This window comes from Pungitius pungitius, chromosome 10 (genome assembly GCF_949316345.1).
Source record: "Pungitius pungitius chromosome 10, fPunPun2.1, whole genome shotgun sequence".
Taxonomy (NCBI): Eukaryota; Metazoa; Chordata; class Actinopteri; order Perciformes; family Gasterosteidae; genus Pungitius; species Pungitius pungitius.
In genome coordinates, this window is record NC_084909.1 from 6,913,649 (window position 1) to 6,930,237 (window position 16,589).

At 41.7% G+C, this 16,589-nt stretch overlaps 2 protein-coding genes across 2 annotated transcripts in view; both read right to left on the reverse strand.

Moving 5' to 3' along the window:
* Positions 1 to 330: 330 nt before the first annotated feature.
* On the reverse strand, positions 331 to 2,411 carry sp5a (Sp5 transcription factor a). The gene is made up of 2 exons (XM_037489126.2): positions 2,243 to 2,411; positions 331 to 1,894 (listed from the first exon to the last, which is right to left on the reverse strand). The coding sequence occupies exons 1-2, from the start codon at positions 2,291 to 2,293 to the stop codon at positions 818 to 820; spliced, it is 1,128 nt and encodes a 375-aa protein (XP_037345023.1). The 5' UTR covers positions 2,294 to 2,411; the 3' UTR covers positions 331 to 817.
* A 2,891-nt stretch (positions 2,412 to 5,302) lies between these two features.
* Positions 5,303 to 16,589, reverse strand: part of myo3b (myosin IIIB) — a 53,496-nt gene continuing 42,209 nt past the window's right edge. Inside the window, exons 34-37 of the mRNA XM_062564871.1 lie at positions 12,054 to 12,154; positions 11,630 to 11,676; positions 11,147 to 11,304; positions 5,303 to 5,665 (exon numbers count right to left, since the gene is read on the reverse strand). Of these exons, the coding sequence (XP_062420855.1) occupies positions 11,193 to 11,304; positions 11,630 to 11,676; positions 12,054 to 12,154 (260 nt within the window). The 3' untranslated portion in view covers positions 5,303 to 5,665; positions 11,147 to 11,192. The remainder of the gene's footprint in view (positions 5,666 to 11,146; positions 11,305 to 11,629; positions 11,677 to 12,053; positions 12,155 to 16,589) is intronic.

Genomic DNA, 16,589 nt, shown 5'->3' on the forward strand with positions numbered 1-16,589 from the left:
GTTTCTTGTGTTAAAACGACAACAATTGAGCAGCAGAAGGTCGAGTTTGTTATTTCAGGGTATAATCGTAACAATAAGTATAATCTTATTTTAGATGAAATTCGTCCTTTCTTTAAGCAATTGCCAACAACTGTAAAGTAAATATTTTCACACTTATCCTCAAATCACTTAAATTGCACAAAACAAAACAGCTGTAGGTGAACGGCTGGGTTCTACACAAGGCACCAATCCAGGTGCTGCTGAATCCGTTTCCTTACACTTAACCGCCTCATTGTCCATTCAAGGGTTATAAAATGACTTGATATCAAAATGACTTATTCAAGTTTAGAGTTCAGGAAAATGTTATAATCTTTATTCTTACACAGTATTTGGGTCATATCAACAATAGCAGATCTTTTCAAGAGCATGCTTAAAAACACCCCTTATGGAGCAAAAAACTGACACTTTCATTCAACAAAAGCTATTAAATAAACTTTACAGCGGAGTGAGATCTTCCACCGAAGACAATGGCCAAAAAAACAAGTTGAAAACTTGTCTTCCTTGACATGATATAGACAGTGAATTCAAACTTGGGATCTTTAACTTCTCCATGGTCCCAAATTAACTTATGGAACTTTATATATATATATATATGTATATATATACAAAAATGTGCTACACAGACCAGCAATGTTAGGGACTATCCTCAAGATGTAGGAATACCGACGAAACTAAAAAGTATCCTCTAAGAATGCAGCTCACTGAGTACTTAAACTAACGTGGGACCGACTGTATTGCACCCGTGATTTCTACTGTTTTAACGTGACTACAGAGCGTGTTACAACATATTCCTCGTGTCCTCCCTCTTGACGTGGTCCAGTGTCTTGTCGTGGCACTTGGTTTTTTTGTTCTGGTGAGTTTTGACGTGTTTCGCCAAGTGGTCACTCCTCATGAACCTCTTGCAGCAGTCCGGGCAAACAAAGCGCTTCTCCCCCGTGTGAGTCCTCAGGTGTCTCTGCAGCTCGTCCGACCTGGTGAAACTCTTGCCACAGAAGAGCCAGTTGCACACGAACGGACGCTCCCCGGAGTGCCACCGCAGGTGCGCCTTCAGGTGAGACGTCTTCCCGTAAACTTTCCCGCAGCCCGGTATGTGACAAATGTGCTGTTTCTTCTTGCCGGGCTCGTCGCTGGACGTGGACGACTGGCAGTTGGGGCACCGGCACCTCCGGCACCGGCGCGCGGTCGCGAGCGGGGACTTGGTGTGCAGCAGCGCCGCGATCTGCGTCTGGTACTGCGCGAAGTCCGTGTGCCCGAGGACCAAGCCCCTCTGCAGCTGGAAGCGGTGTGGACCGAGGGAGGACGAGTGGGTGACGTGGTTCCCCTGCTGGAGGCTCCACCACGGGATGTCCTCTGCGGGGTTCGGGGACAACTGTCTCTGCTGCTGGTGCACGAGGCCGGAGGGTCCCGTGACGAAACTTGGCATCGCGGACGGGATGGGAGCTGGGGCCGCGTAGCTGACGGCGGGGACGTACGTGGGAGGACAGGAGGACTGCAGAGACTGCATGGAGCAGGGCAACATCTTCACGGGGGAGAAGTCATAGGGGTACGAGGGGTCCGCCGGGGGGGTGAGGGGCAGTTCGTGGTGCGAGCTGAAGGAGCTCTGGATGTGCGCGGAAAGCTGGGGCTTGGACGATAGTCCGAAAGTGGAGTTTCCGGCTAGGCTGCCCTGAGGCGTCCCCTCGTTAGTCCACGGGTGAAATAAACGCGAAGGGGAGCCCAGCGTCGGGTCGTAAGGGACCTGGAGGAAATCGGCGGGGTTCGACCCGTGGTGATGGCCGATCCGGTTACAAGTGGCAGCCAGGAGAGCCAGCGGAGAGTGCTTGCAGTTCTCTGGAGAAGAGTTCGGGGTGCGATCCTGGAAAAACCGAGACATGTTTCTACATTACAATCAATATTCGAGTATTATGAAAAACAAACAAAAATGACCGAGAGATGAAATGATTTCCCCAACTAACGTTAAGTTCTAAATGGCTTCTTCCCTCCATCGATCCCTGTCGGCTGCGTCGTGGTGATGTGACATTAAAAGTTGACTTTATGTTGCAGCTGAAGTCAATCGGACGCAATTAAATAAGCGTTCGCAATTAAAATGACAAGACGTTAGACCATTTATAAGACTCGTCCCCCGTGCGTAAAACCACTCAGGAGAGTGAGTTCACGAGTCCTTCTAAAGTCGTCTAAAGTAAACAGAAACTCTCGCACAAACCTGGAGAAAAGCCTGGAGTGTCTCATTCCGCAGTACAGCCACCGCTGCCATGGTATAAACGTCCTCCTCCCTCTCGGGTCGAAATACAAATACAAAAAAATATATATAAAAGCACTAATTTAGATAAATACGCGCATTCGCTGTGAAATATCGCGTCGAGCAGGTCTCCACTGCGCGGTGCTTCCTCTCTCCGAGATCTCCTCGGTGTATCTGAAGAGCGAGGGATCACTTCTTAGAATTTGATAAGGACTTTGGTGGGCCGCCAGCCAGTCAGAAATAAGATTTATTACTTTGAAGTTTGCCGCTGCCCAATCATCAAAGAATAGCGGCTCTTTGAGAGGGGAAAGCAAATCCTTTGAATCCACAAAGCTCCTATGGTGTGTTTGTTGGTCTGGATAAAGGAGCTGATTATTGGGGGGGATGGGAAGGGAGGAGATAAAGGCGGGACAATTAATGAAGTAATCACTATGTGGGAAATGTATATACACAAATAATTGGATTTTCTTGATCAAAGACCCCCACGCCGCCTGGAGACCCCGGTATTGGATGCTGTAGTCATCTGATCCTCTTTTTGTAATTAAGGATTTGTAGCAGAACCCTATGTGACAATGTGACATTGTTATCTCTGGAGATCTCTAAGAGCGTTGCCTGACTGTTTGATGGAGGAAAGAGACCAAATCAAGTGACTCAACACAAAGTTCTCATCTCTCAACAATCTGCGTCTCTTTTACATTTCTAATTTGAATTAAATTGTCTTTGTTGTCCCTTTGAACTACAACACAGCATTAAACGCATAATTATACCCTCTCTGAATTATTTAAAAACCTAATTCTCCTTCACTCGTTTCAATCATTTGTTCTATCAAAACCGTACTCCTAATTTAGTTTTTTGTCTCTGTTGTAAGCTTATTGCCTCAGGGTGAATTCACATCAGCTAATTCATATTATAATATGTTACTTAACATGACACAAAAGGGGAAACCTGTTTTAAATCAGGTGACAAAAGCAACACTTGAAATGGGGATGTCTCAATTATGTCTCCTTACAAAGTTTACATTTCGTTGGGTCTGGGGAGGAAGTCGAGCACAATGATCTTGTGCACTGAAGCATCCAAACCAAACGGAGGTATTTATAACGTAAGGGAACTTTACCACAAAGTCTAAACTGGAATGCAATAACATATTTTGTCCTGCTTTTGTTGCGGAACATTAAACGTATGCAGCTAATATTCAAACGTTTGTATCAGAGCAGTCTAAATGGAAGTTGTAGTTTTCTTTATCAACTCTCTGATCTTTGTTTCCCCGAAGAAACAATCACTGTCCTCTCAACTAGTTTGGAGCGGCAGATTTTGAATTAGATCTGTTCCTTTGAAGGGATTAATGTTCCCAGTCCTCTCCCACGGCTTTACACACAGTCATGAGGGAAAGGGGGAGTCCTGCTGGGCTTCACTGGAGCCATGTTAAACTACAAAACTGGCTACAGGGAAGGTGTACTCACACCGTCGCCTGATTAAAAATAAGAAGTAGTGGAGATTGACCTTGTTTACATTAACTTATGGCAGCAGTGGTTGATGTGGTTTATTGTGCAGAACATATGCAGGAAACCTGAGGGTCACTAATGTGCATTCTTAGAAATGTTGTGTTCAATCAGCCTTTTACAAGAGCGTGTGTATATTTTTACAAGTTGCTAAATCATTTTACAAAAGTCACTCTGAATGTTGAATGGAAGTTTTTCATGATCAACAACTATTTGTCCCACCTTTCTATAATGCAGTTTGTGACTTATTTCTTTACTAATGCTTAATTAAACACTACCCAATGCATTATAAATCAGCTGTCAGCAACTAAGAACAATTTTCAATTGGCCAAAGTTGATGGAAAAAATGACTGATGTTCATCATCCTCCTGTAAGAAATAAAAGATGACAAACCTGAGAGCACTTATGTGTTCCAATGAAATGACCAAACAATGAGATTTTCACTACCTGGCAACCAAACACGTAAGGGCAAGGAGAATTATAAAGCTTTTGTAAATTATTTATTAACCATTTATAGCCCTTGGTGTCTACATGGCAACTGTTGACTTTGTGCATTTAAGGGTTGAAGGATTTGACACAAATAAGACCAAAGCAGTAAATTGGCCAAATGTTTTTTAGATCCGTAACTCTTAGTTTTAGGTTGCCAAATTGGAAAAATCCCTTTGACTGGTGTTTATCTGACAAATTTGTAATAAATACTTGATTTTGACACAGTGGAGCTGATAAGAGGGTTATAAAATTACCAAATGCTGTGTACTCAGTTAATCAGGTGTTACTGTGTTACCAAGTTGTTGTTTTTTTTAAGAAAAGTGCTGTCGGTTGGTTTTACTTCCAGGTTTAAATGTCAGATAAATGTCAATCGTTGTAATCTGCTCTCGAATGTCAAACAAGACCACCGTTAAAGTAAAGGGGAAATCCACCCTAAAACAGAAGTACAATTTACTATGATGAAGAACAGCTGCACTGATATGAGGACAGTATAATAATATATATACATTCTGATTTAGGGTGGATTTAAACTTAAATCAGCTTTACATGTGAGCTGTCAAGCTCTGCAAAGGCACATTTCAGACATACGTGACAAACTGCATGAATTTTGTAAACCATCAGAATGACCAAATTATTGATATCTTCCTTTGAGATACTCTGTTGAGCTCTAAATGCAAGTCCTTACATTAAATGCATCTCAATGAGACCAGCTGAGAGATGGATTTGGCTCTGCAGGAATTAAAAATAAAGGTTGTAAGAAAGCGACGACGTCCCTGAGGTAATTTACTTTTTCCCACCAGTTACCGTCCTATAGCCATGCCGCACGTTTTACAAGGTCACCTCAGCGACGGTTTGGCTAACAGAAAAGTTTCCTGAGGTATTTGATGGGAAAATTAACTTGGAGGAAACCCCACTGAAATAGCTTCTGTCTCAAAGGTTTGGACATTGAATCGGTCCGTACCATCCATGTATTTCATACAGATCTCTAAAGCATAAAACACAGTCGATCCACAGAAATACTGTTGATCGGCGTAGACGTTTATATGAAGCTGCATTTAGGGATTAGCCGAATATCTAAAAGTAGGATTCAGCAGAGAGATTACAGGAAACAAAGCTCACACCGTTGTTAAAGCAGCAAAGTGAATACGGTATTTTAATACATACATGAAGGCCATATGTCAGTTTCTGGTGTTCTGGAAGTTTGGCTCATAATCTTACCAAATTTACCAAAAGGTGAACAGGGGAAGAAGAAGACAACAAAATACTCAGTCAGTGATTTGAACCCATTTATTTGACTCATAGAAAATTTCAGTTTACTAGTAATAAATATGCATTTACAATATATATCAACAGTGTGCAGAGCTTTGTTTGGATCCCGTTCAAAGTTGACAAAGGCAATCTGCATAAGAGAGAAAAACAAAAAACTACATTGGCAATTCTGAATAAGTAGTACAAATCAACTTACTTGTTTACTATTCTGTTTTCAATTAAAGCATTTTTTGGAGTGATATGCTACTTGAGATAATTGCATCCAACCCAAAAGCATCGTGGTTAGGGTTAGCTGATCTTGACATTGTGACCGAACTGACAGTTGTCAGGGGGCAATGCCACAATGCGAACATTTAAAAAAAAAAAAAAACCTTTCCATATTCTTTGGACAGCTGGAGAGAAAACAGGTTCCATATCTGTCTCATACTTGAGATATCAGAGAGGATTGGGGGCGGCTGTGGTCGGTGTGGTGGTGAGGGCGCATGAGTGAGAGTGAGTCTGAGTTTGAATATGTGGGAGAGAGAGAGAGAGAGAGAAATGCTGGAGGCTACTGGGTACTTGAGCCGCTATAATGGTGTCTCGTATGAGAAAACATCTGTGAATTTCCTCAGTGATCTACAACAATGTATAACTCAGAGCAGTCACTCTGCAGACCTTTGAAGTTGCTGTCTGACAGAAAGCTGCCATTGTTCACAGCCCCCAACACACGGAAACTCCAACTTTGGTCTCACTAATTTTCCCTGCAATGCGATACAACCCCCCCCCCCTCACCCGGACCCTCTCCTCCAAGCCTATGAAGCTGGGGATCTCTGCATATTCAAGAGCAAAGAGCAAAGCTTTGGCAATGTGCAGGAATGGCCCGAGGTCACGAAAGGCGGGACAGGTCATTTTACCTCCTCTTGGCCCACCCTGGATGTGTTAATCCAGCCCTAAAGAGCAAAACTCTCCCCCTCTATGATGATGTTCAAGGTTACAGCCAGCTCACCAAATCATTATTATAACAATAAGATCACTGTATATGCTGTGATCCTGAACCAAATGATCCTCAGATATTCAGAGTCAGCATTTAAGAACAAGTGATTAGTTTTCTTTTATATGTTATTAAATGTTCTTTCACTTTAGCAGTAGGTAGCATTTGTTCAGGTTCATTTTAATTTAACATAGCATATTTTGGTGGCAATATCAGAAGTGAAAGGTGAAATATTATATGCATGTTTATATATTTACACACAAATCTTATGACATATGCCTGTAAGCGCATTTGAGATCAACTGATTACAGCGTCAGCGAAGAACCAAACTGTTTCTCTTCAAGTGCGATGCTGCTCATGTCAACCTACTCATTTAGCCTAAAAATAGTAACAAAACGAAGCTTTAAATGAGAGCATGGAAAAGATGATTCGAAGAGGCATGAAATGAAATGTATATTCCATGACAGTATGACGCTCTTAATTGACAACCACACAAATAATAGAAATAGATTTTAAATTGTATTTACTGTTGTACCGGACATTACTTTATTCTGACCTCAACCCAAGGGCTGTTTGGTTGAACACCAGCTTTTTGTAATGCATCCCAAACTGAAACAAGGCCCTGGTAATTCTCACACTGTTACCCGTCCAGCGTGTACTCAATGGCAGCTGGTCCCACCATCTGGGAAAGCAGCACCAGGGCGAAACAAAACAGGTTACACCTTTGGCCATGCCAAGTTTGCGAGTGCCCCACTCGGTCTACAAACTGAGAGAGGCTAATCACAATTTCACGCTCTGATTTGTCAAATCCCATTCCAGCACCGGAGGCACCCAGAAAACTTTAAAGTCAGTATCTTCCACGGCATAAATGATAAGGGCTTTTCCATTCTGTTTTTATTGTTCCATATGAACCTTTCGCTGTTTTACATTTGCTTTTACGCAAGGAAGCATCTGAAAGGTTACATTTCTTGTATGCAAATGTAAAGGAAGCTCTTCCCGACCAGAACATTTGGTCACCACCAAGAATAGCAGCCAGCAACCAACTCTTATCTCCTCATGCATGCAGTTTATACTCATGCAAATGTTAACAACAAAACAGTGCATAAAGTGCCCTCAACAAACTGCAGGTGTGGGGAAGCTGAAACAAAAGCCACTGTAACCCTAATGGCATCCCTTGTCATTAAGAGACCTTTGATGTATGCAGCCTACTCAACAGACTCTTTTATCTCCTTCTTCCTCTATGCCCCTCTCTCTCTCTCTCTCTCTCTCTCTCTCTCTCCGGCTCAACCAGTTTCTTTATTAATGCTGTCTTTAGGGAATGTTCTTTTGCTCAGAGCCCTCGACAGACATCTGACATCTGGTTGACGCTCATGTCGCTTTCTTTGGCACCGATCATTAGCCGTCATAAAGGGCTTCACAATGCTAGTTTTGTAGCTATTCTAGATTTGTTCCCTGTCGGTGCAGTTGGTGGGAACCCAAACTGCAACAATACAAGACCTGGCATTCAATCTTTACTTCAAAAACTGTGGTATGCAATCACAATATAGTGTGTTGTATTATACTGGGGGGGAAATCAGACACATCTGGATATCAAAAGCACGTAAACTGCATTAAAACAGTATTTGAAAAGGCTGCACATGAAATACTGGTATTCAAACTCTCCCTTTGAACTGAAAGGATATAGAAACAGGACATTGTTGGCCTAATCGTGCTCTCTCTTTGAAGTGAGACATCACTATTAGGTGAAGAGGTAAGTATGCCTCTTTAGAAAATAAAAGCTTTTCATCATTTGTTAAGGCTGCGGCTTGAGCGATTTTCATAAAGGTGGTTTAAAACTTTGGATAACAGTGTTTGAGGCTACCATGGCTGTTGCTTTAATGAAAGTGCGGCGCACGAAGCAAAGAGCTAAAATGGCAAGAATAACACCAGCAGTAACGTTAGCCACATTAAAGGAGTCCTCTCTCGCACACCAGATGTTCTAAGATTTAATGAGGAAAAACAAGAGGGAGCTGGATTTACGCAGACATATTAAAGAAAACACAGGTGTCAGGCCTCCCAACACTGACTTGACACTGCGTCTGTCCCTCAGCGTCCCGCCTGCACAACAACAAGACGACCCGGAGTCCAAGGGAACACAGGAGCCTCGGTTTACGCGGCCAGAACATCTTTCACAAGGCTGACGACAGTATTTCATGACATATGTCTTTTGCAACACATAATCAGCTAACCAAGGGTAATTACATGCACACCTCCGCTCACCTCCTCTCATATGCTAAAGCAGGCAATCAGCCAGGGAGTTAATTTGGCAGAGAAAAACAGGGGAAGAAACACCCACTCTGGAACCATTTGTCACCACAGTCCAACCTTGTTATTGAAACTAGTGAGCCTATTTGAAATTCCTCTCTGTGGTAAAACAGGGCCAAAATAATCAAGGGAGCATGATCACACTTAATTGATTCAGTGTACTTTTAAGATGCACTACAGGGTGCTGGGGTGACCTATTTCAGACTGCTCTTCAGAGGAACCAACTATCCCAGCAAGGGAGTAAGGCACAACGAACATTTTAATTATTGCAGGATCCTTGGCTACAACCGGAGGTGAAATTGTTCTGAAAGAACTGTGACGCCGCATTATATCACTGCAAGTGGTCTGGGCTATTCCTCTTAGATTTGCTTTTCATTATACATGACAATGATTTGAAAACACTTGGACTTTTCTTTAGTGATGCAGCTTAATTATGTGATTGTCTCTCAAAAAAGGCAAAATCGTCTTTTGTCACAGTTTCCCACAGACCAACTTATTGATAATATAATGATAATGATAATGATATAAAACCTCTTGAGTATTTCCATTTTATACCACCACATGTCAGCTTTACGTATGTATTGAACCACTGTAGTTACTAGTTTTGTTTGCAAATGAATTTAATTATACAAGTTCTATAAAGTTTATAGAATAAAATGCATTAAACTATACCAAAAAGAATAAAGGGTAAAATTAGCTCTACTTTGATTGACTGCAAAACATAGTGCTGGCATTCTGATACATAACATAATTTTAACAAGAATGCAAGACTTGTACTTGCAATGGAATATTCAAAATTGTTGAATTGCTTCTTTTTTGGATTGACCATAGTTCCACTACAAGCAGAGTCCATCCTACGTATCTCAACCCAAGTCAGACCCTCACGGTGCTGAGCAGTGGGACTTGATGAACACTTTGGGTCTCTTTAAACCCACCAGGATTCGCCTGAACCTGAACCTAAGTGAAGCCGCTATCTCTGTCTCGCTATCGAGGCAGAGCTCTAATGTTTTCCCCACTGAGTGGAAGGAGGATGAGATCCTCAGTCATACCACCCTACTCTTCCTATTAAGATCAAAATCTCCTCTCAGGCCCTCGGGTGTCAACAAAGGGAGATGCAGTAAATGATATGCAAATTGAAAAGAAAAAAAGCTCCACAAATCAACTCGCCAGCCCAGGATTTCCGACCCTTCACATCTCAAGAGAAAATTCCCGTATTTAGGGTGAAATTCAAAGTGAGGGTCTAGCTCTGCCTCTGTGAGGCTGTACGTGGTGATTCCAACACTCAGACAGCACAAAGCCCCTCCAACTACAGCCGACTCGCTGAGGGAGAACTCATAGGGAGAATTTGGGATTTCAGAAGGATTTGTCTCTGGATCCGTGTTAGACAATGGACATAATGCTCAGAAATAGGTAGAAATTACAGAGTCAGGTTAACTCTGCTGAAATTAAAAGAGACGCCTAAAGAGAAATGAGGTGCTCCTTCGAGTCAATGTGAAACAATGGTAGACTAAAATAATTAATAACTCTTATATTTCTAAGCTATTGTCATTCATTGAGATGAAACACAATAATTAAAAATGAAATGTTCTTTAGTTTATGTCATTCTAACTATAAATCAAAGGACGTATAATTGCGTGCTTCATGGTCCTTTGCATATCTTATGAACTGTTGACCCAATGAAAACGCAGTGTCGTAATTTGGTCACATGATACACTTCAAGCATTGGCCAGTTCTCAACAACCGCGAGCTTCCAAACAGACACGTGCTCCAACTAAGCTGCAAGCAGCATTTTCCGGAAGCAATTACTTTTTTCCTCACATGATGATGTATTCTTTGAGTCACGCGTATTGTCATTCATTCAATTATTGATGCAACATCTGCACCGTTTCACAGCAGTTTGTAAGCTGAATGATCATTTCTTATTAAGCGCGTGATTTTTGAGGAACCGAACAAGTCTCTTGAAGACACACCACCATGATATAGTTACAAGTTTTTGCCCAATTGAGAGGCACATCAGCAGCAAGGTAAGCACGTTGGACTTCATCCACTCATTTTAAATTAATATCGCTTAATACATTCCGGCATTATGGTTGTAAAAGAATACGTTGGCCTACTCAACGGAAAATAGCATAATGCTGTTGTAATAAATTTCCCTTCACGATCAAGTCGTTCGAGCGAATACTTTCCGATACCATTTTGGATGAAGAGCTGAGGGCATCGCCTGTACAGGTCGCTCATTCTGCCCTGCTGCTACTTGCTCCACATACCACAGCACATCTAACGCTACCCCGTGTTCTTTGGAGTGTCTGTCTACATGTCTGGTTGCGTCTGTCTTACCGGTTGACACGGCTGTAAGGCTCAACTCTGACTGACGAGAGGCTCGCTAGAAAGGGCGGGAGGGGGGGCGGTCCGTCGCGTGCTCTTCCTCGGGGATTGACTCCACAGTTGACAGTAATTTGTAGTACTCATCTTCTCCATCCAGCAGTTTGATCTGACTGTGATGGGAAGGAAGACGAAAAAAGGGGTGAGGAAGCAGCGATAATGCAAAACAGTGCTTGAGACGCATGCGTCATCTTAAGTATACTAACATGAACCAGGAGGTAATTTATAGTACAAATACAAGTCAGACCTTCAACAATTAAAATGAGCGTGCTGACAAAGCCTTAATATGTAACCCCCTTTCTAATGACGCAGAGCCAGAGCTGGTATTTTTGGCTCTGCATTTACATTATAAGAAAACAACTCCATTTCTGGATTATCCTATTCCACAAAGGGCCTGCTCTGTTTAGAGCTGCTATAAGTAGGAAAGCAGTTATTTACCCAAGTTTTCTCGGCTTCCTCTTGCTCCCCTGGTAATCCAGAGTTCTCTGAGGAAAGGGCCGAGAGCACACAGTCAAAAGATGAGCAGAGAGTCATTAATTTTTAATTCAAAGTGATTTTGTGTTGAATGCGAGCAGATGCTGATAATATCAGAAGTCACAGCATAATTTTTTCTGATCAAAGGGCTCAAGTGAGTCTGATGAAGCATGCATCTTGCTCAGCTTTGATAAACCACATCAATTATTCACCGTGAAGGCAGACATCCTGACATGAAAGCAACAGATAAAGAGCATAAGCACATGTTCAAGACAAGAGGCAGAGAAGCGTGGGGGTGGGGCTCCAGGGTCTGGCACAGGTAGGTTTAATTGTATTATCATGTGGAACCAAAGTCAGACAAAGGCCTTTATCGGCACTTTGAACTCACATTTAGCTGGTTGTAGTACAGGCTATCTTCGGGGCTGTTGAGCAGCTTGGGCTGCTGGCCCCGCCGGCGAGGAGTTCTCTGCTGCGGCTTCATCACTGGACCTGCAACAGAGGAGAAAAAAAAAACGAGGGCAGTGATCCAACAACTGCAAAACAACAACAAGCGCCGACATGATGCTGATGGTGATGTCAGCAACAGTAAACCCGTTCCTGCCCTCCGCGTCTTTAATCAGAACCCGCGCGTGTGACAAAGTAGCGGAAACGTGTTTAAAATTTCCATTGGTTTAGGATTAAGATTATGTAATTGCATTGATGGGCTGACTCAATAAGGGTTTAATATTACAAACATTCACACATATAAACAACATTCTCACAGGTGCACAGTAGATTCAGAGTCTGAGGAGAGGCTGCGGTGTGTAGAATTCAATGATTTTTCCCTTTGCTGTGACTAAAACCCACAGAAAGAGATAAACATAATTCTTTAATGTGTTTGCACTCAGCTCAGATCAGATCTTAGTATCACTTTACACAAAAAAACAGGAGGAAAACTACAGGCCTCTAAAGTCGCACTTTGCCTCACCTTCCATCACTTCTGGTTACTAAAAATCAATATGGCGACACCTAAAAACGAAGGGGATTTCTTAGTGATAATAGTTAATATGACAGCTGTGACCATCTTGAAAGTTGATCTACCGATTTGCTAAAAGTTAACTGTGCGCCTACAGACTGATTAACTGATTACGTTAAAAAGCGCGAATAAACAATTTATTTTCGTTGAAAATGTACCAGCTATAGTGATTTTGCGTAGATGTGTAAACAGTGCTGCGTATCTTTATCAGAGAGAATTTACCATTTTAATAAATAGGTGTGACAATCTTTAGGGAGTTGTTTGGATTGTCTGTTCATTTAAAAGTTGCAGTCTTTCTGCTGAAGATCGTTTTACGTAATAGATTAACAAAAGTAGAAGTTAGTTAGTAACTGACGATAGAACCAGTGCTCGAATGTTTGATGCTGTGATACTGTAAGTACACAAATAAAAGTGACATTAATATTATTATTATCTAACTCTTAGATAGAAAAAGCCAATGAGTATGTACCAACAATTCATCAGTTCACCGGATTCACAATGATGTTATTTTATATGGGCCCCGTGGTGTTCAGCATCAAAGGCAGTTTGGGTTTCAAATGTTGAGGTTGAAGGAGGACAACAATTTTGTTGTGGTGATTTGGATTAAACTTAAATAAATAAAAAAAACCATCCTACACTGACTCAGCTGATATACAACAGTCTGGACTTCATCCTGAAACCAACGTTGTGTTTGATTCCCAGTCGGTGAAGGACTTCTTTTCTCTTTGTTGCTTTTATTCCAGCAGATGACTAAATCTCTGCCAGCACAGCTTTGTTTCCCTGATGGTTCAAAACAGTGTAGTGAAAAATGAATTATTCATTGCACCACAGAAAGGATATTGAACTAAAGACAACGTGGAAACCTTATAACACAATTACAAAGGCTTATTACATTCTCTTACTGGAGCACATCCAGGGTTCTCAACATTTACAGGTTACAAAAGTGTGTTTTAAAGCCGAGACACCTTTTCAAGTAAGCATCTATATTTAATGTCAGATTACGTTTCATCTTCTTTGCCTACGTTTCGGGTGAGACGGGACATTTCTTCATCATGTCTTGCTACCTCTGCTCCTCTACCTTGACTAAAACTGCATTTGCTTTTTCCATCTTAACACTACTTTGTACTCACTTTGAACAGACCTCATCACATCTCAATCCTATACATCAAAGAGCAAGCTCCCCCCCTGCACCCCCCATATTTCCTCAGCTTTCTTGATGTTATTCAAACCGATGCAGGTTTACTAAAGTCACACTTTGTAAATGCCCAGAAAGTTCCTGTCAAATCTGAGATATTAGCTAACTTTTACGGTGAATCTTATCTATCGGTGCCTCAGAGGTGTTAACCGTGCACCGTGTGAATCCTTGTCACCCCTGAGTCTAAGAGGATATTTGGATAAATCTCATGTGCTGAAGTAAATAGCCGTGGAAAAAAAGGCTGTGTGTATTTTTTTGAATCAAGAAGTTGAATTTGGCTGGACCCAAAGCACTCATGGTCAAATATTTAATAAAATTAAATATATATTTATACAAAAATAAATTTAGATATTTAGTTAAACTCTGCTGCTTAGCTTTGTGAGAACTAAAGGAGCTTTTGTGTCCAAATAACATGCATTATGAAACAAAAATAGACACAATTACAATTTTGGGGCCTTACATTTTAATTGTGATTATAATACTATTTGTATGTAGGACGTTGTTTAGCTAATGATGCCATAATGGATTTGATAAGCAAATGTTCTATTCCCCTGACATTGCATCAAAGCACTCAATCACAAATCATGAATCCTAATGTCCTTGAACAAAGTTTTAAAATTCAATCGGATTGTAAAATAGTCTGCATTGCCGTATTTTAACAAAGATATGATTTATAAATATCAAATAAGAGTCGCTGCCCTGTGCATAGTGAACAATATTCAAATGTTAAATCATATTTGGAAATTGAAATGCAATATAAACAATGGAAAATGGAAAAGGCAATTTGGCGTTTCATGCACAAACACTCATTAATCTGCTGCGCAGCGGACAATATTCCAATACAAGTAAAAATGTGCCCCCTGTCATGCGTTTACATTAACACGTCACCACACGTTTTTTGTAATATGTCAAGCTTCACTGACTTGCGTGTGGTGCCATGGCACAAGCCTTCACAGATGTCCCGCATGCACAAAGGCTTCTGAGGTCATCGAGCTGTGAGGAAGCAAGAAGACAACCAGCGGTACCTGTAACCCAAGATCTGAGAGGTTTCCGGTTGGCATTAAGGTCATCTGGCAGCAGGTCTTACAAGAGTTTCTCAGGTCCAGGACTTGAATCCAGACACGGCCGCACTGCAGGGACTAGCATGAATTAGCAGGCGTTAATTTTGCTGAACAGTACTCATACTACTTAGCATGCCAAGTGTTTCAACTCCACACCCTTCGTTTACATTTTTATCCTCATTTGTGATTGAGGTTAGTTCTAGGTTTTTACATTGAATTGCTGTAATTTCGTTTACAAAACAAGTTAGGTTGAGATATTCCAAATTCAATGTTTTCCTCACATGTCTCAGCTGCTAGACTGCTAGGCAGCGCGAAACATGACACACGGGGGTTTGAGCATCACCATTTATCTACTCTGACCTGCAGCGATTAGGAGCGGCGCAGCAGATCAGAGGATGGGTCAGAACTCCCATCTCTGTGCCTCTGTTTGGGAAATCGCTGCCATTTGATCCAGGCCAGCCCCAGAGGAATGCTGCTCCTGCAGATACATTACAGGCGAGGAGGCTGCCAAACTGGCCTCCAGCAGCGGAGCGTGGCTCGGACCTGGGCAGGCAGCGCTGGGATGGGGGTCGGTCAGTGGCTCACACGGGCGGGTTTGCTAAATGATCGTGGGTGATGTCTGCTGTTTTGGGTGGGGAGGAATAACGGTCAACTGGGAATACAGAGTCGGTTCATACGATATTGATTTCTCCATATCAAAAGAAATCCAAACAGAGTTTGCTCTTTATAGTGAGAAACTTATACATATTGTACAGGTTTCCTTTTTGAGATAAAAGGAGGGTGCATCTTTTTAAAAGTATGTCTTTCATTTTCAAAGAGCAGCAGATGACTCGTTTTAAATCTCTAAACACCACTTTGAAATCCCTTGAAAAAGTCTGAATGCTCCTCAAAAACAACATAAAAGAGGCGCTAAAAGGGATTTTAGTGGAATAAATTAGAGACGTATCGATTTTCTTTCCGAATCACGTGCTGCAATCACCTGACTTCTCCCAGACCACAGAGAACATGGCCTTTGTTTATACAGATGGAGGGAGCAGAGGCACCAAAAGGCATGGATTATAAGGAAAAATCATCAGGAGGGCCTTTGATGTCTTAATGAGGCATGTGCAACACAGACCACAACCGCGTCCCCCCCCACCCCCCACCCACAACAAACACAAAAAAGCACGCATGCACACTGCAAGCAGACGTCATTCCTCAGTTGCATATGACTCCAAATCAATATTTGAAGGTAAGAAATTATTTCGTGAACTTTTCAGGACTGAAATTCAATCCTCAAATTTATTGCCGCTCTCGTCATTTTGAACATCAAGCAAGTCATGTGCTTTAAATTAGGAGTTAGGAGTGCTACAGATAATGTTGGAAAAGAGTAGTTCCTGCATGTGTTTTTACTGATGAACAGAGGATTTTGTTACTTATAACCCATTTTTCACACTAAAATCAATCATCTCCCTTGACAGAACATTTGGAACTTTGACTCCGAAAGAAATGTCTTTGTGGAGGAGAAATGTCTCTTTTTAACTTTTTAAAGGCCATTTATTTGTCACAGGCATAAAACATGTTATCCATAACCGATACCTAACAGAAGGAGCAAAGAGTGAGTAACAGGGAGGTAGACAGTAAAAATTCAAGCCCAAAATAGTTTAATATGCA

What these genes read in the sequence shown, in the direction of transcription:
- sp5a (XM_037489126.2), bottom strand. Translation starts at nt 2,293, where the DNA reads ATGGCAGCGGTGGCTGTACTGCGGAATGAGACACTCCAGGCTTTTCTC. An exon ending in CACTCCAGGCTTTTCTCCAG is followed by an intron (nt 1,895 to 2,242) that starts GTTTGTGCGAGA and finishes CGGTTTTTCCAG; the next exon opens with GATCGCACCCCGAACTCTTC.